General features: G+C 52.2%; 1 protein-coding gene across 5 annotated transcripts in view; it reads right to left on the bottom strand.

Moving 5' to 3' along the window:
• Positions 1-2,146: 2,146 nt before the first annotated feature.
• ZFHX3 (zinc finger homeobox 3) overlaps positions 2,147-25,406 on the bottom strand; it is a 380,864-nt gene continuing 357,604 nt past the window's right edge. For all 5 annotated transcript variants that reach the window (XM_033069696.2, XM_033069700.2, XM_033069697.1 and 2 more), the window contains 5 exons: positions 21,229-21,362; positions 20,839-21,039; positions 14,059-14,161; positions 8,124-13,571; positions 2,147-5,349 (listed from right to left, as the gene is read on the bottom strand). In XM_033069696.2, coding sequence (XP_032925587.1) covers positions 3,830-5,349; positions 8,124-13,571; positions 14,059-14,161; positions 20,839-21,039; positions 21,229-21,362 — 7,406 coding nt within the window. In that variant the 3' untranslated portion in view covers positions 2,147-3,829. The remainder of the gene's footprint in view (positions 5,350-8,123; positions 13,572-14,058; positions 14,162-20,838; positions 21,040-21,228; positions 21,363-25,406) is intronic.

The raw sequence follows: 25,406 nt of genomic DNA, 5'->3' as shown, positions 1-25,406 counted from the left end.
CGCGTGGCACGGGGACAACATGTGTGCCCTGCCGTGCCACGGGGCACACACCCACCCCACACGGACCCAGCACCGCACACGCGGGACATCGACACTAGAGCTTTTGCTCATTTTGTTTTTTAATGTATCACAATGAGCAGGAAACATACGTGATGAAATAGTTCCAAAGGAGTATATTCAATTACCATCTACAGTCAACTCAACTATGACAACAAAGTCTTTTGTGACAAGTTTTTTAGAGTTTTGAAAGTTCCATGTGGTTTGTTTCTGTCAGTCTCATGTATTTTGGTACAGTTCGAGATCAGCATTGTTACAGTAACAAAAAAGCTAACAAGACTACAGTATAGAAAAACACCAAGAACATCATTTTTGGTTTCACTTGCTCTAGTTTTTGTACATTGCAAAGGCTGTTCATAACCCTCTTCACCTCATTTATGCTTTCTGTTCTACCCAAACTTGCCCCCCCACCCCCAAAAATAAAAACAAAAAAATAGTCAAAGTTTTGTTTCACAGTGGGCAGTATCAGCGCCAACCAACCAACCAACCAACAACCAAGCGACCGACTGACCGACCAACCAACCAACCCAACTTCTGCTTCTATTTAAAAGCTTTTATTTTTTTTTTTTTTTAAAGCAAAATATATTTTGGTGAGTGTGCTGGCTGTGTCCACCCACCTCGTCCCCCACCAGCCCCAGGTGGCCCCGCACACCCCTGACGCTTCTCATTATTCTCAATTGTATCAAACTTTGGCCATCTTCACCACTTAAAAAAGCTTTTTATTAAAAATAAAACAGAAACCCGCTTAATGCTAAGGTTGAAGTGTTTTCCTGGTGCCCAGGCTGGCCCTGCCCTGGAAAGGCCACGCGTGGGCTGGGGTGGCCACGGCCCCGCGCCCGCCCCGGCCAGCCCGGCTGCAGGAGGAGGAGGAGGAGGCAACCTCGCACTGAAATAGTCTCTAGAAACATTTAGAAAAAATACAAGGAAATGAATTTATAAAACCTTTTAGTGGGTGGGAAGGAGGAGGGGGAAGGAGGAGGAGAGAGAAATTGCACTATGACCAAGTAATATAATTAAAAAAAACGAAACAAAACAAGGCGTAAGAAAAGGATTTCCAAAAGAGACCTTGTGGAATTGGACAGATAAAGCTTGTGTTAAATTGGGAACTGGCATCACAGAGAGAATCCAAAACAAAACGAAACAAAACAATTTCTATATGATACAGATAGAGTAACATACAACAGTTAAATGGCAAAAAATATATATATATATTTCATAGAATTACAAACAAGATAAAATAATGGAAAAAAAACTGTACAACTTTAGAATTTAAAAAATGTTCATCTCAAACACAGGGAGAAATACAAGAACTTCTGTTAAAGAAAACAGTTTGTTAAAACAGCAAACGCTCCATGGGTACGTGGTTCTGTTTTTGACACCTTATGCTACAGCTGGGTCCCGGGAGGAACATCCGGTGGTTCGCGCTTCAGTATCAACTACTTAAAAAACAATTAAAAAAGGAATTTGCACTGTGCATTAGCCTAGTCAGAAATATGTACAACAGTTCAGGATCTAGTCTTTCATCAAACTAAAACCAAAACTCCATAAAAATATAAGTGTCCCGCTCGAAGCCGGACCCGCGCTCGTCTCTGGGGCGCTGCAGTCTCTCAGGAGCGGCCGGGGCGGCGGAGGAGCCTGCAGAGAACCTGCAGAGAAACCTGCAGAGAAACCTGCAGAGAACCTGCAGAGAACCTGCAGAGGAACCTGCAGAGGAGCCTGCGTTCACAGTCTTCCAAGTTCCCTTTTGAAGCAGGAGGAGGATGATGATGGTGGGCAGAAGGCTCTCGTGCTTTTGGGCAGAGGAAACGTGGTGGAGAGGTTGTTTCTGTTGGCATTTGGTTATGGAAGGGAACAGCAAAGTATCTACGTCTCCAAAATCTACATTTTAGCAGCATAAAAGTTTTCCTTTCAGAGTCTGGGCCGGCTGAGGTGCGTGCGGGCTGGGGGCCGGGGGCTCCGGGCCTCCCTGAGCCTGGCACCCGGTGCTGCCACGGAGAGATCTTGGGAAGAGAAACCTGCCTGGGGTGCACTGGGTGCTTGCTAAGAGTTGTCTCTCTGCTTGCAGAAGAAGCACAGATAACAACCTGGGTACGTTTTTTTATTCTTTATTTAAACTTAGACTTGTTTGTTTAAATCAGAAACAAATTCTCAAGTAAAAAGAATCCTTTTTGCTCATTCTGCACCAGTGGTGAAGGGTATGTCTTTGGATTTTATTTAAAGCATGAATTTTCTTTAGAGAAAAAAATGTAACAAAACCTTTTTTTTTTTTTTTTTTTCCCAAAAGAAGGAACAGAGTGCAGCCTAATTACACAAACAGAACCGATGCTCAGAGGTCAGGAACAGAGTCTTTGAAGCATTTACAAAATGAGTAAAGGAAGAGGGGAAGAAAAAAAGAGAAGAAAAAAAGAGAAACGGAAAATAAGAATAAAATAAGTGCACAAGGGTAACAGACATAGGTAAATCGCATGTATATGCCTTAAAAAGTTTCAAACCCCCAACAAAAAATATTCTGCAAGGGATCCTACTGACCCCCCAAACCCTTTGAACTTCTTTCTTTAGTTTTTATAAAATAATTATGCAACCACCCTCTAAGAAATGAAGGTAGCGACCATAAGTGGAAGATTACAGGATGGGGACGGGGATCAAGGTACAAAGGGGAGAAAAGCTCAGGCGAGTCGATGGATCGCAATCTATCTGTCTAGGAATGAACAAGACAACATCAAATGAGAAGCCGTCAGCTGGACCATACAAAAGCTAAATGTACACAAAAGGGTTTTTTCTTTTAAATCTACCATACTGCTTCAGTTCATTTCCAATGCAACAATCTACTCAACACCAAAAATGGTCATATCTATCATAAATACAGAAAGTCAGTTGTTTTAAAACTTATTTTTTTTAAGCTCCAAGTCCTCAACACTCTTTGTGTGGATTTTTTTTTTTTTCTGAAAAGTGGGAGTGCTTAACTTTTCCCCTTGGAATTGGCTTCAGCAGAAAAGCTACCCTTAAAATCCCCGAAAAGCTAAAGCAGTTCACATTGTTTTTCTCTTGAATACTTTCTGCCCATTTTAAATTAACAAAACCCCCCACCCCGAAAAACCAAAAAAAACAACAACAACAAAAAAAAATCCTTTTCTGGAACAAAACCAAACCAAAACAAAACCCCCAAAACAAACGAAAGAAATTATATATATATGTATATATATATATATATATATATAAAACAATGATTCTGAAAACAGAACAAAGTGTGAGCGATTGACCTGAGAATAAAAAGACATTACATTTCTTTTTTCTTTTAGCAAGCCATTGGTATCTGAATGCTAAGATAGCAAGAAATTTAAAACTGTCTCCAGGTGGGCTGCTTTCCCATACAGCGCTGCCGGGCTCTGCTGTGCTATCGAGGGGGACCAGACGGGGCAATGTACAGGGGTGCGAGCTCCGCAGGCGCGAGGAGGCAGCACGGCCTTCGTCTCCCAGACCAACAGTACCTTCCAGAGGACAAATGTAACAGATTTCTTTTTAATTTTTTTTTTTTTATTATTTTTTAAAGTTTTATTTTATTAAAAGGAAAGGAAAAAAGAAATGTAAAACCCACCGGCATCGTTATATGGGAAAACAACCCACGCTTTTTCTTTTTTTCTTTTTTCTTTTTTTTTTTTTTTTTGGTTAGAAGCTTTGGAATTGCAGTTAGTCTATTTTTGAAATTGGTTTGTTATTAACTTTTTTTTTTTTTTTATTATTTAAATTCATTTTCATTGTTCATCTTCAAAGCTTACAATCTGAAGGTGTCCATTCCTATGCTAGCTAGACCACTGTCCTTAGGGCAGCCGGGGTCCTGGGGCCCCTCCGCCGGGCTCGCCGGTCCATCTGACTTTTGGCTAAGATCCGTGTCAGACTCCTCCGAATAGTCGTCTGTTGGCATCGAGGGCTGAACCCCTGAGGTGCTGCATGAACTTGAGGTAACCGTTGAAGATGAGGAGAGAGGAGGGCAGGGCGGCGCTGGCGGGGCTGCCGGGGGCCAGGGCGGTCGGGCGGCGGCGGGGGAAGCCGGGGCGGGCCGGGGGCTGTCGTTTGAGTGAGCGGCCGACTGCGAGGTAGATGCGGTGCTGGGGTCGGGGGGGCAGGCAGAGTGAGGTAATAGACTGGGGTGCTCTTTGGCGTTTCTTGCTGCTCTTGTGATTGTTCGGTGTTTGTGCGGGGCTGACTCGAGATGCTGGCCGAGCGCCTCGTCCCCACACACCGTGCTGTCGCACGCCACGCACTGGTACGAGCCGCTGCCCTGGCCGCTGCCCGTGGGCACGTGAAGCACCATCTCATGCAGGTTCGCCACAGACTGGCCGAAGAAGCAGAGGGACTTCAGGTGGTCGCTGGCCGCCTCCTGGTCGCCGAAGCACGCCTGGCACTTGCGGCACACCAGCTTGTACTGCACCTTTGGGACGATGAAAGGGTCGCAGAGCGAGTCCGCGCCCTTGCCTTCCGCTTCGGGCTCTTCTTGGGGTTTGGGCAGGAGGGGGGACACCTCGCGGGGTGCGTTCTTCTGCTCTTCTTGCTTGGGGGGTTCTTTGGCAGGGTCTTTGTCCGGGGTGGCAGCCCCCGTGGGGACGGGGGTTTGGCTTCCTTTGGGCTGCTGCGGTTTCTGCTGCTGCTGCTGCTGCCGCTGCTGCTGCTGCAATGCCTCCTGCAGACTCTGCTGGTATTGCTGGTACTGCTGCAGCAGGGAGCCGGGAGACAGCCCCAGCAGCGCCTGGGACAGGGCAGGGCTGTAGGGGAACAGCCCCTCCATCCCGTACATGGGCTGCAGGTACCCGCTCTGCAGGGTGCCAGGGATCTGTGGGGCGTAGTAGGGGGAAAAGCCGGGGACGAAGTAAGGAAGGAACTGGCTGGTCAGCAAGGTGGTGGGGTCCGAACTGAGGGCGGCCTGCAGCGCCTGGAGCTGGGCCGGCTCCACCGCGTACTCCATGGTGGGCAGCGGGGCCGCCAGGCCGCCGGCCGCCGCCTCCCCCTTCTCCTTCTTGGGCCCTGGCACGGTGTCCCCCTTCCCCTTGGCTGCCTTCTCCTTCTCTTTTGCCTTCTCGTTCTCCTTCTCCTTGCGCTGTGCGGGCGGTGGCTGCTGCGGCTGCGGGGTCGTGGCTGGCGGCTGCTGCGGGGCCACGGCCGCCGTGGCCTGTGCCGGGGTGGGCGAGCTCAGCGCGGCCGGGGGCTGCTTATTTGGTAATCCAGAGGTGGGGAGGCCGGGTGAAGGGACGCTTGTGCTGGGCAGGCCCATCAGGTTGGGTTTGGGAGAAGTTAAAGCTGCAAGAGGGAGAGGTGAGAAGTCAGTGCAGGGCAGGCAGAAAGCACCAGGAGGGAGATCCCAGTTCACCCCACAGCCTGGAGCCTCCATCTCCGCTGTGTGAGGGCAGGCACGGCCTGAGCAGATGGACACGTGTGGACACGTCCCATGGACACATCCCATGGACACATCCCATGGACACGTCCCATGGACACGTCCCATGGACACATCCCATGGACACGTCCCATGGACACATCCCATGGACACATCCAATGGACACATCCCATGGACACATCCCATGGACACATCCCATGGACACGTCCCATGGACACATTCCATGGACACGTCCCATGGACACGTCCCATGGACACATCCCATGGACAATTCCATGGACACATTCCATGGACACATCCCATGGACACATCCCATGGACAATTCCATGGACACATCCCATGGACACATCCCACGGACACGCGTGGACATGTCCCCTCAGCCTGCATTGCCTGCTGGCACTGACGGTCAGGGCTGGTGGTGTCCCCACCAGCACCAGGATCCCACACAGCTGGTGTGTTGTTCCTGACTCCTCTGACATTCCCGAATTATCAACACTCCTGTCAGCATCTGCTCCAACGGGTCCTGGGGCCAAAGGACTCCACCAGCAGGATGGTGCCACACCAAAGGGTGACAACGCTCAGCACTGCTCACCCTGTAGAAATCTTCACAGATTGGGAAGCCCTGGTCATGGCAGCTGGAGACTGAACAGGCTAAATTCCATTTATTTTGTCCTTATTAAACTGATGTTCATGAATCCACAAACCTTCCTTCCTTCTAATGTCAGGATGCTCAGATTCTGAGCAATTCCAGAGTTTATGTGGTGTTCAAATGTTTCCCCTGGGCATATGCATCATATTTTGGGTGGAATTAGAAGTCTAGTGATGCTTCCTCATTAAGGAGACAGATTAATGGTGGAATGTGAAGCTTGTCCTTCTTCCCCCCAGCAGGAACAGCCACTAACAACACTGTCCCTGGTGCCAGTTTCTGCTCTCACGGTGGCTGGGGGCGAGAGGACGGTGGCTCCTGGAGTCACCTCCATTAGTCATGGCTGCTGCAGCAGGGAAATCTGCTCCTGAGGAGAAACGCTTTGTTTGGCAACTCCCATGATGGCATTTGGGGAAAATAAACCCCAAATAAAGCTCCAGTGTCCTTCAGCTCCTGAGCAGGAATCTGCCGTAAAACCCACGAGCAAAACCCGCCCAGTCCGTGACAAACCGGAGTGCCAGCACGGCAGCAGGGCTGCCCAGAGAGCAGTGCCAGAGCCTGGGACCAGCCAGGAGCCATGGTCACTTTTATGAGGGTGGCTGCAGCTGACCCAAACCCCTCTGGAAGCTGAGTCTGCTCCTGAGGGGCTGCTGGGACAGGAGTGATCTGTGATGACAGGACAGGTATGGAATGAGGCTCCACAGCGGCCCTGGAGACCTCGGATAAGGGCATGCTCTAGGTGGACACCGCTGAAATGGATGTTTCCCAGGTGAACATCCCTGAGAGGTTCAAGCCAAGGAGCAGGAGGTAATTCACAGCGTTCCTGGATGCATGGCCTTATCTGCTCTGACAGGCCCACAGCTGCCGTGGCCTGACCTTTGGAGCTTTATCTAAAGGCCACAAACAGACTGTTTGACTTTCTAAACAGTTCAGTCCTGTCTAGGCAGTCACTGACAGCATTTAAGATTCATCAGATGCAGTCCCATTTCCCCAGGATACATCCTGGGCTTTGCAGAAAAATAAAAGCAACAGTAAGGACTGAAGTACAAAGAAGTAATTTTAGTTTTTGTTATAAATGTGGGGCACTAAAACAAACAGGGCAGAGCAACCTGTGATCGGGTGAGGATATGAGAGATGCTTCTGGCCAAGTGCTATGAATCAAGAGCTGTGGTGAGAAGGCTGACATGGAAAACTCCCTGCATGTGCAGGGGTCCTTCAGACACATAATGAAACAAGGCCTTTGGATCACATTTTTTAGGTCACTGCTGGTCATTGAGCTGCACCTTCCACTGCCAGTGTTTGCTACATGGCTCAGACTTTCCACCTATCCACAAAGTACAGAGGAAAGGAGCATTCTCAAAAGATGAAGTCCAGTATCTGAGATTAGGCCACCCAAAGGATGATGACAAATTTCATTTTTATGTAGCATTGTTAAGAAAAATCTTATTAAAATACAAACTAGATTGGTCCCACACCTACACCATTTTTTGTTGAGGAGGTGCTTTCAGGTCATACCCAGCCATTACTCAAAACTGATCCTCAGCTGCACTGGGATTTGTCCCAGAGGTCACATCAGGGACACATAAAGATGTTCTGGGCATCACCTCAGTGCTACCCCGCACATCACACCTTTTCCTAGAAACAGTTTGGATTTTTGAATGCTTGGGACGGCACCACATAAACTGAATGTCAAAAGGAAAGGAATAACAAGCGGTGTATTCAGCAGTATTAGTATTCAGTATTAGTCCTTCTGTTCCATTGGATAAATCTTCTATATTCCACTTCCTTGAAGGAGCTTCAGGCTTTCTACACAGGGATATGCAGCATATCTAGATGTTGCTCTATCTCACACTTTGCTATAAAACTTCCTGAGTTCAGGAATTAGATAAAACACCTACTGCTTTTTTGCTGTGAAGTCAGCATGCTGAACTAATGATCCAGGAATCCTGTTACCAGTCATTCCTGAGGGAACAACTGCTTGTGCTAGGTATGCTCCGCGTGAAGGTGTGCTAAGCAGGGTCACAGCTGTACCCACCTGTGTTGGATGGAGTGAAGCCAGGTAAGGATGGGCTGTTGAGGCCTGGGAGCAAGACTGGAGGGATGCCCTGTAGCGCTGGGTACGCGGCAGGAAGGTTCAGAGCTTGCAGGGGCGTGCTGTCAAACATGCCCTGCTGTTGAGCTGCCAGACCAAGAACCTCGTTGGCTTTTTTGATTCGGTCCAGCTCCTGCTGAGCCATCAACTGACGCACAGTAGCTGGGTCAAAATACTCCTTTTCCTTATCCAACTGACTTCCGATGGTTTCTTTAACTTTGGAGATATGCTGTTGAGAGAAGATATGGTCACGTACAGACAGCCGAGCGCTGTACTTGATGCCACACAAAGTGCACTCTGTTTTGGGTCCCTCGTAACTTGTTTGGTTTATACCAAAATGCTTGGCCATGCTGAGTTTTGACTTCTTCTCTTTCGCCCTCGCATTCTGGAACCAGACCTGAACAACTCTCTTTGGCAGTCCAATGTCATTGCCCAGGACCTCACACTCCAGCATGGTCGGTGTCCTGTAGTCATTAAAGCATGACTTAAGAACCTTGAGCTGGAGATTTGTCATCTGAGTGCGAAAGCGTTTCTGCCCGGGCCGGTCCCCGCTCTCGCCAGACTTGCTGGCTGAGCCACTTGCGCCGGGGCTGGGCGAGCAGGGGTCTGCGAGGCTGGAGGTCTCACTGTAGTCCACGGTACCTTCATTGTCGTACTCTTTGCTGTAGAAGCTGGGAGCTGGGCTGACCAGGCCAGAAGACAGACGATCTTCGTATTCAGACATGGCTATCATGGCTGCTTTAGTCAGGCCTTCGCTGGGCCCCGATGTGGATTTGGTTTCGGTTGCAATCCCTGTGGCACTGTCGTTGTCGGCATTCCCTTCGTCTCCCGTGGTCGTGTCTGTGATGGCGGTGTTGACGGAAGAGCAGTCATCGTTGTCCAGCTTCGTCTGGTCAAAGTTCAGATTGACTGAGGACATGGAGGGACTCTCAAAGTCTTCAACCCCTTCCACCTTAATGGAGGATGGGCTCAGCAGGGTTCTGGGTGACAGCTCCATACTCTTGTTCACCGGGGAGAGGGGAACGCTCTGTCCGTCGCTGCTGGCTGGGGGCATGTGGGAAAAGCTGGCTCCATCAAAGATGTCTCCTTTCATCTGGAGGCCGCCGTCGCAGTCCAGGAGCATGGCAGACAGCGTCAGGTTGTACCCAGCTCGCTTGGCCTCGTGCCAGTGACGGGATCTGATGTGAGCTTCCAGCGCTGTCTTGGCTTTGAAGAGGGCCCGGCAGAAGGGACAGCGTCTGTGGGCTTGGGCAGGCCCCACGGCCCTGAACTGCCCCTTCCTCTCTCGTGCACGGGTGTTCTGGAACCAAACCTGCACCACGCGCTTCTTCAAGCCCACTTCATGTGCAATGTGATCCAGCATCTTCCGCGTGGGGTTCGAGTCCAGCAAGTATTTCTGGTACAGGATTTCCAACTGCTCAGGGGTAATGGTAGTCCTTAGACGCTTATCCCTTTGGGGTTCTTCTCCCCCAGTCCCACTGTCGTTCTCTCCAGGGCTTGCACTGGCCTTCTCCTCCAGCTTTCTCTTCAGCGTGTTCATGGTGGATGTCGGAGTCGACGGTGAGGTGGCGGAGCTGGCTGGAATCTGTGGTAACGTTCCAGACAGCAGCTGGCTTGCCAGCAGTGGATTACTGGGATCAAAAAGCATGAATGGCATATCCAGTGTTCTGTCCAGGAACGGGGGGTGGATAAACTGGTTCTGTGCACTCAGGAAATGGAGCTGCTGATGCTCTTGCCAATGCTCAAAGGAAGGAAATGCCAGTTTACACTGGTCACACTGGTATGGGATTAGCTGAGGAGGTAGGTTTGCCAGCTGCTGAGGGGTGGACGTGTGAATGGGTTTGAGGGAGAGGTGTGAGAGCTGAGATGGACTCGGACTTGACTGTGACAAGGAGCACTGAGGGGGCTGAGGAGGAGGAGGTGGCTGTTGCAGCGAAGAGGGGGAGGATAACTGTGAAATCTTTTGGTGTGCTGAACTTGTCTTTTGTTCTCCTTGGTCCTGTTGCTGCTGAGGCTCTTGCTTTGGTTGCACTTGCTTCTCTTGGGTTTGGTTTTGCTGTGTACTTGGAGGTTCAGACTGCTTTGGTTTCTCATCTGTAGCTTCTACTTTAGAACTAAAGGTGGAGGAATCGTCTGCCTCTGCCGTGAGCTGCAGAAAAGCTGAGGAGGTCGCGTTGGCTGAAGATGTGGGTGTGCTGTAAGCTTGTGAGGGCATTGGTGTGCTGCAGGAGGAACTGGTTGGGGTCAAGAGCTCTATGGCATCCATAGAGTCTTCGTTCTGGCTATCGTCCTGTCCATCCTCATCCTCATCTTTGTAACAAAGCTTTTTCTGGTGTTTAATGAGATCAAAAATGCGCTGGAAGACCAGACTGCACTTTTTGCACTGGTAGTTCAAGTTGCTTGTTCTAATGTACCTGTCATTTGTGAGCTCCCGTCGCTCCCCGTCTTTGCCTTCTCCCTGATTCTCGTAGTTTTTCCGAGCTTTCTGACGGGCATTCTGAAACCACACCACAATGACACGTGTGGGGAGGTTCAGCAAGTTAGAAAGCTGCTCAAATTCATCATCCTTTGGGTAAGCATTGGCATCAAAGAAGTCCTGCAGGACTCTGAGCTGGTAGTCAGTGAAGCGTGTCCGAGAGGACCGCTTGCTTCCCCAGTACTCCTGCTTCTGAGGCTCTGGAGAAGGAGGCCGGGAGTCTATCTTCAGCTCTTCCAGGCTGGTGATGGGAGGGTTGCTGAAGTTGTACGGGGAGTCCTTGTTGCGCTGGCGCTCCTTGAACAGGGTGTTTCTGAACCAGTGCTTGATCACTTTCTGGGGCAATCCAGATTTGTCTGCCATCTCTTTGATCTGCTCCTCACTCGGGGAATTGTTAATGTCAAAATACTGCCGGAGGACTCGGAGCTGGTCGTCGGTGATCCGTGTGCGCGGCCTCTTGTTCTGCTGCTGCTGCAGAAGGCTGGGGTTGAGCTGATGCTGGTACAGCTGGGCCAGGTCGGCGGGCAGGGGGTCCACGGGGCCCAGCTGCGGCGGCAGCTGTGCTGGTAACGTCTGCAGGGGCATGGTTTGCATCATGAGCGGTGAGAAGATGGGGAGCTCCATGGGCATGGAGAGCTGGGTGAGCGGCACAGACGGCTGGGCCGGTGCGATCGTGGGGGAGGTGATGGGGGGCGCGGACGTGGGGATGGCAGGAGCAGCAGCGGGCTGGGGAGGGGCGGGAGGCAGCGGCGGGGGCGGCGGCGGCGGGGGCGGCGGCTCGGGGGTCTGGGGCCGCAGCGGGTACAGCTTGTCGTAGTGCTCTCTGTACTGCTTGGCAAACCTCTCCAGCTGCTTGAAGGGAAAGTAATGTTGGTGGACGTGCTCTTGGTGGCTCTTCAGGATGAGGATGTTCGAGAAGAACTTGCCGCACGTATCGCACTCCAGCTTTTCCAAGTTTTCACCTTGTTCTGTCTTCCCATTTTTCTTCTGCCCCTTTTGCTTGTTCTCGTTGTACTGAATGACGAGCTCAAAGCCAAAGTTTTCCAGCAAGGCTTTGGTGGCGTTGCCCCTGGCATCGGAAGCAATCCGTGGAGGCAGTATGGAGGGCTCTGAACTGCTGCCTGGCACAAAGTCCTTCTTCTCTTTGGGCTTTAAGTTATCGGGAAGAGACTCCTTCAGTGTTACGTTATTGTCTCCCCTCTCTGTGCTCTCCCTTTCCCGTGGGGTTTCTTTATCTTTCTCCTTCACTACAGATTTATTCTTCTTCTCTGGGTGCTGGCTCTGCTGTAATAGGACGGAGTGGGGTTGTGACAAGGACAGCTGACCTTGCTGCTGCTGCAAGAGCTGTGGGTGGCTCTGCTGAGGGAGCTGAACTTGTGCCTTCAGGTCCTCCAGCAAACTTGGACCTGTCCCAGTCAATGTCAGTGCGCCACTGGTGACAGGCAAGCTGACTTCTGGATTGAGCTGGAACTCAGCACTGGGGATGTAGAATGGGAACAGAAGATGCTGCTGCTGCTGCAGCTGCAGAAGGGTCTCAGTGGTCATTGGAAAGTGCGGCAAAAGTGCTGGGTTGAAGAGCTGGGACTGCAGGAGAGCAGCTTGCTGCTGCAGCTCCTGCTGCAGGTGGGCCTGGACCTGTGCCTGTGCCAAGGTTTGCGCTTGTTGCTGCTGCTGCTGTTGCTGCTGCTGCTGCTGCTGCTGTTGCTGCTGCCTGGACGCAATCATGTCTGCCAGCTTCTTGCGGTTCACCTCTTTGGGCTCCGCAGGGGAGGAGATGTTAGTGCTTACGGCGTTACCCAGGGGAGGAATTCCCACACTGTCACTGGAGACCTGGTTGAGTAGGCTGGGAATGGGAGCGGTGCCTGAAGCGCTCGTGCTGGTGGTTGCAAAAGCATTGCTGTTGCTGGCACTGACGGGGCTCGGAGTGGACGAGCCCAGCGAGAGGCTGCTGCTGCTGCTGCTGTTGCCGGCTCCGTTGCTGCCGCCGGCCGCCTCCAGCTTGGCCGCGCGGGCCTTGGTCTGGTGCAGGACAGACCTCATGTGGATCTCCAGAGTGGAGCTCTGGCTGTAGGCCACGTTGCAGGTGTTACACTTGAAAGGTTTGTTGTCTGGGCTGCTGGTAGGCTCAGGTTGCCCAGTAGCAGACTCTTGGAGGGCTCGTTTCAGTTTATGCAGGTGAGAAACGGAGTTGTAATGTACCAGGAGAATGTTCTTCTGCGTGAAGGACTCCTTGCAGACCGTGCACTTGTATGGGCGAGATGGATCTAGAAATTTCTCCATAGTGAAGTTAGGGCCCTTCCTGAAGGGTAAGGCCCTTTTTGGTTCTGAGCCAGAGTCCTCTTGCACCGACCCCGAATCGCTGCCTGTTGGGCTCTGCTTATCTTCCAGGTCACTCTCCTCTTCCTTGTCTTCCTCGACGATTATGGTGTGGTCCTCGGCAAGTGAGGGGTCCCCCATAGCAAGGAGGTCCCCGTTGACCAAGAGCCCGCCGTAGAGCTGCTGGATGTCAGCCTCGCTCAGCTCCAGGTGGCTGGTTTCCAGGTGCTTCTTCAGGGCCTGGAAGGTGCGGAAGCTGCGCTGGCAGAGGCAGCACATGGTGGCTGCCCGGATGACGTGGTACTGGGAGTGCAGCTGCAGCTTCTCGATGGTTTTGAAGGCCAGGCTGCACTGGTTGCAGCGGTACTTGTAGACGTGGCGGTCGGACACCGGCAGCTGGGGCCGCTTGGCGTGGACGTCGTTGAAGTGTGTCTGCAGGGCTGCTGAGCTCTTGAACACCTGGCTGCAGCCCTTCTTCCAGCACAGGAAGCCAGCGTCCTCCCGGGCAGCGCTCGGATCAGCCGCAGCGGGCTTGGGGTCCCCGCTGTGCTCTGCACTGTCCGAGGGCACCAGGGTCTTCCCCGCGTCCTCAGAGACCTCTGTGGAAACAGAATCAGAGCAAACCCAACAGTTACACCAGCACACCACGGTAGATCAGCACCCCCTTTCAGTCCTGAATACTCTGTGGTTTTTAATCTCCAACACGACAAGCATTTCTAACATTTCTCCTCTATCTTCATTCATTTGTTTCAATACCAGCCCATTAACCTCATCATGGCCCATTGCATAAACCTACACAATTTACTTCCTTGCCCACTTTGAATATCTGGAAATTATTCACACACACATCCCTTAGTGCATTTATCACCTTCAATTCTCCCTTTCAAGCAAAAGCCATTCAGCCACCTCTGTCTTCACTGCTCCTTTTTGATGTCCTGCCTATTTTCAAAAAAGAAGGCTCATCAAACTGAGCATAGTGTTTGAGTCTAGGTGCTATCAAAGAGAGGATTAACAGGAATGAAACTGGTCCCTGACCAGGTGATGGAGCTGGGGCAGTGGTGGGACTGTGGGTCTCACTGCACTCACCAGACTGTTTCCCCAGCTCCTCTGTGCCTGAGTTCCCGTCCTTCTCTGGAGCAGCTGCTGGGAGGAACATGCTGCTGGGCATCATCACCTCAGGGGTTGTCACCTAGAGACAGGGGGAAAGGGACACATAGGGAGAGGAAAAACACAGGAAAATATTTTAAACATCTCCAGTGGCAAAACTAGACATCAGTATTGTGGAGTCAGAGGCGTCATTTTTCACAGCTCACTGAAGACTTCGTATTTATTAGACAAAGCTCAAATCAGTCAAAAGTGTTTCCACAGTTACATTCTGGACATAATTAGCAGTGCACACTTGAAGAATAATCTTATTATTAATATTTTTCCTTTATGTGGAATTCAGACTTTGATCACTGACAATGTTTTGTCATGGGTTGTGAAACTTCTTGTGCAACCAATTAGGTAGATAAGTTGAAAGGCCCACCTTAAGCTGCTGAAAACATAATAAGGCCCCTAATTAAATCATACCTAGTAAAGTACACTGTAATCTTGAACCAGGGAGCATTGCAGCACTGTTTTCAAAGTGTATCGATGCAGGGAAAGGAGGGGCATGAGAAAGAAAAGTACAAATAAGGAGAGAGGTGACAAAGGAAAGGATGAATAAGAAAGGACTAAAGAGAAAGCAAACTGTGAAATAAAAAGCTTTTGGTAACCCTTTCCTCGCTCTGACTAATGCATTTCCTTTGCTTCTCTTCAAGGATTTGTCTAGATCCTGCACCATCAAAACCAGTGCAGTGCTGGGACACCACTGCTTTTACAGAGCTGGAGAACCTGCGTGGCTCAGCCTGAGAGGCTCTTTGGGAGAGCCCGATGTGCACACTCATCCTGCTCTGGAAAACTGTTTCTTTGGCTATACCTGGTCACAAACCATCTCACCAGCAGCCTGCACATGGCTGGCATCAGATGCAGGACAGTGAATGTCCTTCTGAACGTCTGGAGACAATGTCTCACACTGCTGGAACGCTGCCTCACAGCTCTGGGACAGACAGAGCCACGTCACTGCCACCATCCCTGTGCTCTCCAGCACAGGCTTCCTGTGCTGGTCAATGCCTGTGGCACGCAAGAACTCCTCTGTGGCCTTGAGCAGCTGCCCACACCACCTTGCTGACACTCAGGGAGCATTCCTCTTTCACCAGCTGCTCCTGGCCCAGCCTCCCACTGCTGGGAAGGTGAGGTGCACCTGAACACTCCCATTCAGCTGTAAGGCAATTCCAGCACCTTCATCCTTCTGCTGGATATGGAGAGGGCACCTGAACCCTGGATTCAGAAGAGGGAGACTGTGTGTGGCAGCTGCATGCCCTGTACCCAGCTTTCTGCACTGCCAAGGACCACAAGGCTCTCAGTGACCTGCAGGAGACAGGGGCACACCTGTGGTGAAGCTGAAGCTTATGGAAAATCTCAGGATGAAAGGGTGGCACAGAAGTGGCTGCAGAGCCATGGCCTGAGCTGTGAGGGACACAGAGCTCCCTCCCTTCCTGGGCCAGCCATGGCAGGGCAGCGAGTGCCAGGTGCCATGGAGCAGCAGAGAAGGCAGTTGACACATCCCAGGAGGGAGCTGAGCACACCAAACTCATTCCACCTTTGCCTCCCAACAGAAGCAGCTGATGGCTGTGGGTGGTTGGCTGGTAGACGTGAAAGGTCACAGAGTAATTTCCAGTAGCTGGGCCCCGAGGAGGGGGATGAGCACGGACGCTGAGAAGGGGAGGCAGGAAGAAGCCATCCCTCTCAGCTCTAGCAGCAGGAAGAGCCTGCTTTCCTAGGATCTTTAGGAATTATGAAAAATAAATCATGAGAAATTAAAAAAAACCCCAACAGAGTAGAAAAAGAATAAAATTATCTAACACCTCAGCTGCACATCATTATAGAGCTGTGGCTTTTCATAGGCGTTACAGTACGGCTGCCGTCCCCAGCACCACGCTCAGTACGACGGATCAGTAATTGTTTTCATACACTTTAATTAGAAAAACTCAGATGGCTATGAATAATAATGGAAAAGAGAGACTTTTGCACTTGAAAGGTTGAAGTCAATCAAGTGTGAATGACGGCAAAAAAGAAAAAAAAAAGACACCAATTCATCAGGCCTCTGTTGTCTCGCCGCGTCTTTAATCATAATTCCTGATTGGGATTCAAGAAGGCAGTAAGCAGCGGTTCTTTGTCTGCCTTCACCTTCCGTCAATTAACTCTCCCCGAAATATAATCATCAACCTCACATGCTCCTCTGCATCTTAATCTGGGGCTCCAAACCTGTAAGTCCTGCCCTATATGTGTTTAAGTAATTACCTTTATCTACCTGCATCTCCACAGCCACCATTCCTTACCTTCCTTCCATCCTCCCTCCACCACAGGGGGAAAAAAAAAAGGGAAAAAAAAAAAAGAAGGGAGAAAAAAAGGCTGTGGTACATTAAATTGCTAGAGGCACAAAATTCCCAAAGGCAAACAGAAAAAAGCTTGGAAAAAAGGGCAGGAGCTAGAAATTCTGGGTATGGAGGTGGGAACTGTGGCAGTGCAGCCATGGGCTGGCCTTGGGGAGCAAACCACTGGACAGAAGGCACTGGTCAGCAGCTGGAGCCACTCTGGTCCTCTGGCTCCATCCAGGATTCTCCTGTCCCTTTCCTACACCATGATCCAGGGCAGGACCCTCCGTCCTTTCATCCCCATGGACCAGCCCCAGGCAGGTGGCAGAGACACAATGAGTGCAAATGGGTTCCACATCCCAAATCACTTTGCACTGACACAGAATTCCAGGCTGCCTTTTTTGAAGGGTTTGTCCTTCCACACTGCAAAAACATCCAAAGTCATTTCTCTGGACCTGAAGAGCTCACCTTGCATGCTGAGGCTCTTTTCCTACAAACTGAGAGAGGGGGCCTGAGGGGGCAGGAAGGTGCAGTGGCCCTGGCAGGTCTGTGACACGGCATTTTGTACAGCAGGTGTATTTCATGGCATGAACTGCTCTGGTGATGGAAGGGAGCGTGTTTATCTGGAGCACAGCTCGTGTTAGTGCAGGCGGCTGTCAAACGCTCTCCACCTCCCTCTCACCTGCACAGGCAGCACCTGGTGTGTCATCCTGGCACCCCCTGAGCTGGAAACCCCTCCCCTCCTCAGTTCCTGTCTACCCATTTTAATGGCTCCAACACTGTTTTACAGCAGCAGCACGTCAGTCAGTGTGAGCCATTGCTGAACACAACCTTCCAGCTGAGAGCTCAGCAAATGTGCTTTGTCTCCTCCTCCCCTTCTCCTGTTCGTACCTGCTCTTTCCTGTCCAGCACTAAACCCTCCCCTGTGTGGCTGCAGCCACCATCTCCTGGCCCACAAGATCTGCCATCCCTGGCACCCCAGATCTGCTCCTGTGCACAGCCTGGGCACCATCCCCTGAGCTCCCATGGCCAAGGTCCCCCTAAGTTCTCCTCTTGCTACCACACAGAAGGTCCTTAAGAGGATGGTACGTTGCTGGGCAAGTCTCTCTGCCTCCAAGAAGCCCAGCTTTTGGGTGAAATTCAGACCCTTTCAGCAGATAGAATGTCTTTATGATGATGAGATCCATGGACAGGCAGGTGCACCCCACTCTGTGGCCATTTCTATGAGACAGTGGCCCAGCAAGGACCACAGAGCACCTGAGGGCTGACAGGCCAGGTCTCCTGCCTCCCTGCCCCACCACACCCTGCACCTACAAACCTGTCACCCCTCTGCACAACAACCATGGGCCCCCTCCTCACTGGTGACAACCCCCAGCAGTGACACGCCCAGCTCTGGCCACCCTGGGTCTGCTGGACTTGAACAACCAACAGCAGAGCTGCTTTGTGCAGGGCTGGGGCTCAGAGCCCAACACCCATCAGCACAACACCTGCATATTGCTGACATGTCAAAAACCTCTCCTGGCTGGTGTGAGCAGCCAGCTCCCATCACACTGCTCCTGCCTGTGCTGGCCATGGACACCAAACGAGGGGATGGCTCCCCTGAATATACCCCAAAATGCTGAAATCACGCGGCTCTGAAAAGAAAACCTCTAGAAGAGGTCTGAGGAGATACATCACTGTCCCCATGTCTATGAAACCAGGGGAATTACAGACGGGAGGGAAGGTTCCCCACCAGACAAAGGAGGTAATTTCCATTACAAAGAGAGAGAGAGAGGGTGCTGGAGTGAAAAGCTTCATTAGACTCCGAGAGGCAAAGTGATGGCAGTATACCAAGGTCACTTCTAATTTAGACCATCTAATTGGCAAACATGGCTCCAAATGGCTATCATCTCACAGGGCTCAGAATTAATGAAGCCCGATTATTTTCATTACCTTCATCCGAGATGGAGAATGAGACACAGAGTGAGAGGGAAAGGGGGGAGAGGGAGGGGGCGAAAAGGAGGGAGAGAGAAAAATTGAGTGACAGCAGAAGGGAGTGAGCAATAAGGAAAGACAATGGGAAAGAGGGTAAAAATGTAAAGATAGCAGGAGGGGGAAGTGAGATGGTAGGGATGGGTAGGAATGACTCCTGGAGCAAGGGAGAAAAGAAAAAGATGGAAAGACGACTGGAGCACTGGGAAGATGCCCTGAACTGAGGAAGAGAGCGCTGACAGCAGAGATGACGAGACAGAAATGTGCAGGAGGATGAGGCTGGCAGCGGGAGGAGGGAGAGCTCTCGCTCCCAGAGGCTCCTGGAAGCTGTCCTGGCTCCCATCCTCTCTCCCAGCTCCAGCCCAGCACTCTGTCAAACTGCTGCACCCTCAGAGGGCCCTGCCAGCCCTGCACTGTGGTGGGAAAGGTGCCTGGCCCTGCTGGGACAGAGAACTTGGGCACCTTCAGCCAGTAGCCCATGCAAGGGGAGCTGCAGGAGGAGGGACAGTGTGAGCCCAGCCTCGTCCCTGCCGTGTGTGTCCCTGCGGGGGTCCCGTGGGACAGCCAGCCCTGCTGCTGCTGTGCAAGGAGGGAGCAGGACCAGGCTCGGGATGCTGAGAGCGAGCAGGAGCGTTGCCATGGCAACAGACATATTAGACACTGCAGGTTCCTGCACGGCGTCTGATAAGGTGTCATTAGCTGGAGCCTCCTCCAGCCCCGCGCAGACGCCGCGTCCGGAGCGCAGACAGGAGCCGGCTCTGTCACGGGGCTCACACCTCACACACACGTCACACCACTGCGTGACAGGGAGCAGAACAGGACCTGCCACGCTGCCAGCTCTGCACAATCCACACTGATGTCTCAAACACTGTCACGGAATACAGAATACCCTCCCTGTTCTCCCTGTGCTGGGGGACTGGAGGAGAGGCAACACCTCACCCTCTGGGGGCCAGAAGGAAGAAAGGTGCAAAAACCAGGAATATTTATGAGGATGAGCATCATGGCTGGGCCAGTCTGTGCTGGTCCCTGCAGAGCCCTGCAGCCCTACTCTAGCTCACCTGAGGACTGTGCTGGAGCTGCTCTGCACAGTGTCCTGAGCTCCCTCACGAGGGGCTTCTCCCATTCCCTCATATCCTGGAGATGTGCTTGAGGGCAGAGCAGCCCAACACTCCTGCTCCAGACCACACATCCTGCCCAGGCACCCTGCCTGTCCAAAACAAACCCCTCCACGCCACCATGAGCTACCCTGAACAGTCTGGTTACACCTGCTGGCCTGGGAAGGGGCTTGGCTGCTGCTCACTGCTCTTAGAAAGCCAAGACACCTGCCATGGTAAACAGGGGCTGTTCAAACCCTCTGAAGGTATTTACACACTTGAGCAGCACCAAGGAAATGGACCCAGGTCACAGAGGCCGTGGTCTGTGGGATGGGACAGCTCCAGGGGCACAGGCAGGGCACAGACAGCTAGCAGTGCAAAGCAGGACAAGAGCATAAAGGCACCTGGGGGGGAACTGGAACAGGATGCCCAGAGAGAATCTCTTTCCCTGGAGGTACTCCAATGCAGTCTGGACACAATCCTGAGCAAAAAGGGACCCTGCATGAGCAGGGAGGTTGGACTGCAGCAGCTCCAGTGCTCCCTCCCAGCACTACTCATGATTCTGTGACTCTCTGACTCCTGTCTGCGAGAAGGAGTCACAAAAGGAATCACAGAATCATTAAAGCTGGAAAAGACCCTTAGTCTTCCACGTCCAGCCATCAACTTAACACCACCACCATATCAAACTGTGTCCTCAAATACCACATCCACATGATTTTTTAACACCTCCAAGGATGGCGACTCCACAGCTTCTGTAGGCAGCCTGTGCCAGGGCTTTCCAACCTCTCCTGGTGCAGCTTGCAGCTGTCCTCTGGTCCCTGTCACTTGCTACGTGGGAGAAGAGAACTACCCCACCCAGTTCCACCCTTCTGATGGCAGTGGCCATGATGGGATGGCAGTGGCCATGATGGGATGGCAGTGGCCAGGCTGGGATGGCAGTGGCCATGCCACGCTGGCAGTGGCCATGCTGGGATGGCAGTGGCCAGGCTGGGATGGCAGTGGCCATGATGGGATGGCAGTGACCAGGCCGGGATGGCAGTGGCCAAGCTGGGATGGTAGTGGTCAGGCTGGGATGACAGTGGCCATGCCACGTTGGCAGTGACCAGCCTGGGATGGCAGTGACCAGGCTGGGATGGCAGTGGCCAGGCTGGGATGGCAGCGGCCAGGCTGGGATGGCAGTGGCCAGGCTGGGATGGCAGTGGCCATGATGGGATGACAGTGGCCATGCCACGTTGGCAGTGGCCAGGCTGGGATGGCAGTGACCATGCCACGCTGGCAGTGGCCACGTTGGCAGTGGCCAGGCCGGGATGGCAGCAGCCACGCTCGCCTGCACAGCCACTCACCGTCATGATGAGCTTCTCGACGCAGTCAGGTGCCACGCTGTGCAGGTGGGTGAGGTGCAGCTGCAGGTGGATCTTGTTGTTGAGCATGTCCTGGCAGAGGGGGCAGCGCAGCATGGGCTGCACCGAGTGCTGGGTCATGGCGTGCACCCGCAGCCGGTTCACGTCTGTGTTGCTGTACTTGCAGTATGGACACTGGTACATCTGTGGAGCACACAAAGGAGTCACACAGCTCTTCCAGCTGCTACTTTCCTCTTACAGCCAGGCTTCAATAATTTGATGCCTTCTACCACCAGTTACCGCCCTTCATCCTCTTTCTCCCATTTTATTCTTTGCTTTTGGCACACTGGAAACACATTACCTGTACAGAGAGAGATGGTTCCTCAGCCTTACCTGCTCTGATTTGGTCTCCTCTGAAGTTTTTGACCACTTAAAGGAGAGAGGTGACTCAGAGCTGCTGGGAAATGATATCCTCTTGGAGGATGCTGGGGGCTCCGTCAGCTCCTTCTCTGGCTGGCTGGCTGGGGCTGCAACACAAAGAGTTAACATCAGGACACCCCAAAGAGGCCTGGCTGGACCATGACAGGGCTGCCATTTACTGCTTGACACACACCCTAAGCACTTGGAGAAGGATGAATCTGAGCACTGACCTACATCCTGCACACCTGGCACAAAGCTGTTCCTCCTTGCTGATCTCCCACAGCACGGGAACTGCGTCACTGGTGCCCAGCAGCAGAAAGACCTCAGCTGTTTCTGGGGGATGCTTACAGGTGCAGGAGGCTCTGTGGCTGCACTGGACACACAAATGCTTGGCCAGGTGGTGAAGGCTCACGTGCCACTCCAGGAGCAGCAGCACTTGATAGGATAGAACTCACACCCCTGGCTGAGCCAGGACATTCCACACACAGACACTGAGATGATTTGCCCCGGACAGGGCTGGTGGCAGTGGCTGCCAGCCCAGCTGATGGCACCATGCAGGCAGCAGTGCTGCTGCTGGGATGGCTCTGGCTGGCCTCCAGAGGATGTGCAGATCTGGTGCTTCCCAGCACACGGTCCTGCCAAAGCTGGGATTTTGGCAGGACCCAGCCAAGGGGACACAAACACTCCCACTGTGGTGAGCCAAGAAAAGGCCATTTTATTCCAGCCAAACAGAGAAATGCAAATGAGCCCTAAAGCCAACAGCAAAACACTCCTCGAGCTGTGGCACTGGGAGACACACATCCCTGACCTTTCTCCTCCCCCGAACCCTGGCTGCCTCCAGTACATAAATTTGTGGGACATCTATTATTTAAAAACTGTAAGGACAAGTATATTATACACAGCCCCCGTCTCCTCCTCCCCGAACACACATTCATAACGGTACTTTAATCTGTCTCGAATCGACTTCAAACCCATTTCGCCCTTAATGGGAGTTATTCATTTTCACTTGAAAGGTAATATCTGACAGCTGGATATTTAATATGATGGATCAGCTGCCGATTAACAAGGCGCTGTAGCATTCTCAGGCCAGTCCCCCATACTCTTCCCCCTTTCTCCTGCTCAGCTTGTGAACCCGCTGGTGTCTGCTCCTTGTTTCAGATACCACCAAGAGTCAGATCCCAGCAAACTCCTTCCTTCTGTGCACTGGCACAAGCTGCACTTCCAAACGTACCCACCACAGTGGAGAACACAATTCCCATTTCTAACCACCGTCCCTGCCAGTTCCCATCTCTGCACTCAGCTGAAGAGAGGCAAATAAGTTCTGGGAGAGAGAGAACAAGTATTACAAACAGGAAACAGTGCTGCCAGAGGGAGGCAGGGATCAGAGGATTTGATCTGGGACTGCTGAATTTCTGCTGGTAGGCTCGTCCAGTGATGCTGCTCCCCCAGCACCGCTGGCTGCACGCCTGGCTGGGCAGCAGCCTCCTCCACGTGTGCACGTCCACAGTCCTGGCTTCACCTGAAACCCCAACACCAGGACCCTGCTGTGCTGCCAGCTCCACACAAACATGCAAACCAGGGCTGGAATGGGTTTGCAGGGTCAGTGCTGACCGATGGACACCACACAGGTCCTGCTCTGCCCTCACAGAATGACAGGCTGCTCTGCTCAGCTCACTGCTCGAGCCCAGACTCTCCCTGGGGTGCAGAACTGCAAACTGCTTAAAGCTTCTGCAGGGCCAGAGCTGACCTTCCTTGCTTTCCATAATAACTGTGCTGGGAGCATCAGGAGCACAGCAGCACCCTGCTGCTCCTCCTCTGGGGAACCCCAGAGGGTTTGCGGGGGAGAGACCACCAAGAGCCAGCACCGTGGTGGGTGGCAGCTGCTCACCAGGGGAGAGTTTTGGGAAGCAGGGACTGAATTCAGCCCAACCATCAGCTAGCCCAGGCTGCTGAACACCAGCTCCAGCCTTGGGAGTCACAGCAGGGTATTTTCTCATCTCCTTTCTACTGTGAAGCAGCCTGCTTAGAATTAGTAACAGGTAATTAAAATGTACCATCTCCTAAGTGTCCAATTTCATTAAATCACTTGATCCAACCCCATAACCTTAATCCTTCAAAACTAGAATTATTGATGATTGTCCAGACCCAAGAATAACTGATTTGCTGCACACAGGATATTTATTTTAAGTATTAGTTTTTGAGTTGACAGCTCAGCTGGGAATTGTAACATCAAGACTGAAGTTTATTGTTGATAAACAGTCAAATGCACAAAATGACACATTCAGTCCACATCAGAGATGATCAGAGGAATTAAGAACTCTCTGCTACCAGGAGAAATGAGGACATGGCTTGGTGTCTGCCTGCAGAGCTCTCAGCACAGCCTGGGACCTTCTGTCTGTGCAGAGAGGACAGGACAGAGTGTCCTGAGCTCAAAATGTGCAGAAGGCCACGGCCCTGAAGGGCTGGGTGACCCTGGAGCACACAGAGAGGCCACCTGTGCACGGCCATGGCCAGCACCTTGCTGCCAGCTCCAGGCCCTGCAGGGCAGAAAAAGGAATTTGCTTTGAAGTGTGATGTATGCCTACGTATCAGATAGTATTTTATTCCTTTGAGTGTTTAAATGGATTTAGTTCAGATTCACTGAGTTTCTGCATTTCTCAACAAATGTCCCCTAAAAGCCAAGTGGGACGGGGCTGCCACAGCACTTCTGGAGATCCACCAATCTTCTCTCTCTTCTCAGCAGCTTCTGCTCTTCAGAGGAGGAGAGATCCTCCCTGGGTACATTCCAGAGGTGAGACAGGCACTTCCTTGCAAGTGGGGGCCCTTCCCTGCTGGTTCCAGAGGCAAAGCCAGCACGGATCCCCACGGCTGCTGCTCTCCGTCCTGGTGGGAAGAAGTCACCACCCACCTCCTACCCATCAGATTCTTTTAGATAAAGTATCACTGACAGCCCCTTCATCTAAACTTCCATCTCCCAACCAAGCAACATAATGGAAAAGCCAATTAAATGATTATTAATTCATGCTGCTTTCCGTAAGCCAGAGGTTCTCATCTCCCTGCATTCCGTAAACCAGCTTGCCACTTGCCCTAGAAATTTACAGTGGGGTTTCTGCTACTGCCATTGATTTAAACACCACCAGCCTCCAAAAAACTCCTTGCCATGAAGTCCAGCTGCTGGCTTGGAAAGTTCTCAGTGAGACCAGGGATCTGTGCTTCCCCTGCCTGATGGAAACCAGCATTCTGTATGTGGTGGTGCTCCTTCCTCAAACCAGCTCAGTGCTCTCGGAGCCCTCACTCAGCACTGCAAGTCTGGCACCAGTGGGAGCTGCTGCTGTGCCACACAGCCCCACCAATGCCCAATTGCCCCTGTGCCCTCAGAGCAGCTGTGTGTCTCCTGAACTGCAGGGCTGGTTGGGCTGCTCCATCCCTCCTCCAGGAACTGCCCTGGTGCAGAAACTGCCAGGGACAGCATCGTGCTGCCACCTTCCCAGCAACACACAGCCAGCATCTCCTCCCCAAACACTCTCTAATTACCCAATCCCTGAAGGAACTTCATTTCAATCAGCTGTGGCCACACCAGCAGGCCTGTGCTCACCTGTAGCTCTGCAGCATTTCCCAGCTCTGTATTTGACACTAACTCAGCTGACAGGTAAATGCCCCACGCTCTCTGCCCGTCCTCACTGCTGCTTCACAGCCCTGAAAAGGGCTGAATAATTTGTTTTTCTGATGCTGTGTCATACCTTCCCACCTGCAGCGAGTACCCACAGCTGAATTACCATTAAATATTCATATCCAGAAGCTCCAGCTGCCACCAGACCTCCCTGCCCTGCTCCACATGAACACAGAACACCCAGCAGTGCCCCTGTGAGATGCCAAGCAGCACCAGGGGCTCCCAGAGCTGGGGCTTTGCTGGGCACCACAGACCTGTCCTGCAGCACCTCCAGAGCCCAGCATGCCTGGAGCCACCTGGCCCAGCCACGTTTCTGGGCTGGAGCCTTTTGTGCTTCACATATCCTTGGAAAAACAGAGTTAAGGCGACCTCCCATCCCCAGGGCTCAGTGGCCCCACCGTGTCCCTCGTCCCCTTCCTCCCAGCCGCTCAGGCCCCCAGAACAGCCCGGCCATTAAGTGCTCCACAAACGCCAGATATTA

Source organism: Catharus ustulatus, chromosome 11 (genome assembly GCF_009819885.2).
Source record: "Catharus ustulatus isolate bCatUst1 chromosome 11, bCatUst1.pri.v2, whole genome shotgun sequence".
Classification (NCBI taxonomy): domain Eukaryota; kingdom Metazoa; phylum Chordata; class Aves; order Passeriformes; family Turdidae; genus Catharus; species Catharus ustulatus.
The sequence above is the reverse complement of the archived record's forward strand: the minus strand, read 5'-3'. Positions and strand labels throughout refer to the sequence as shown.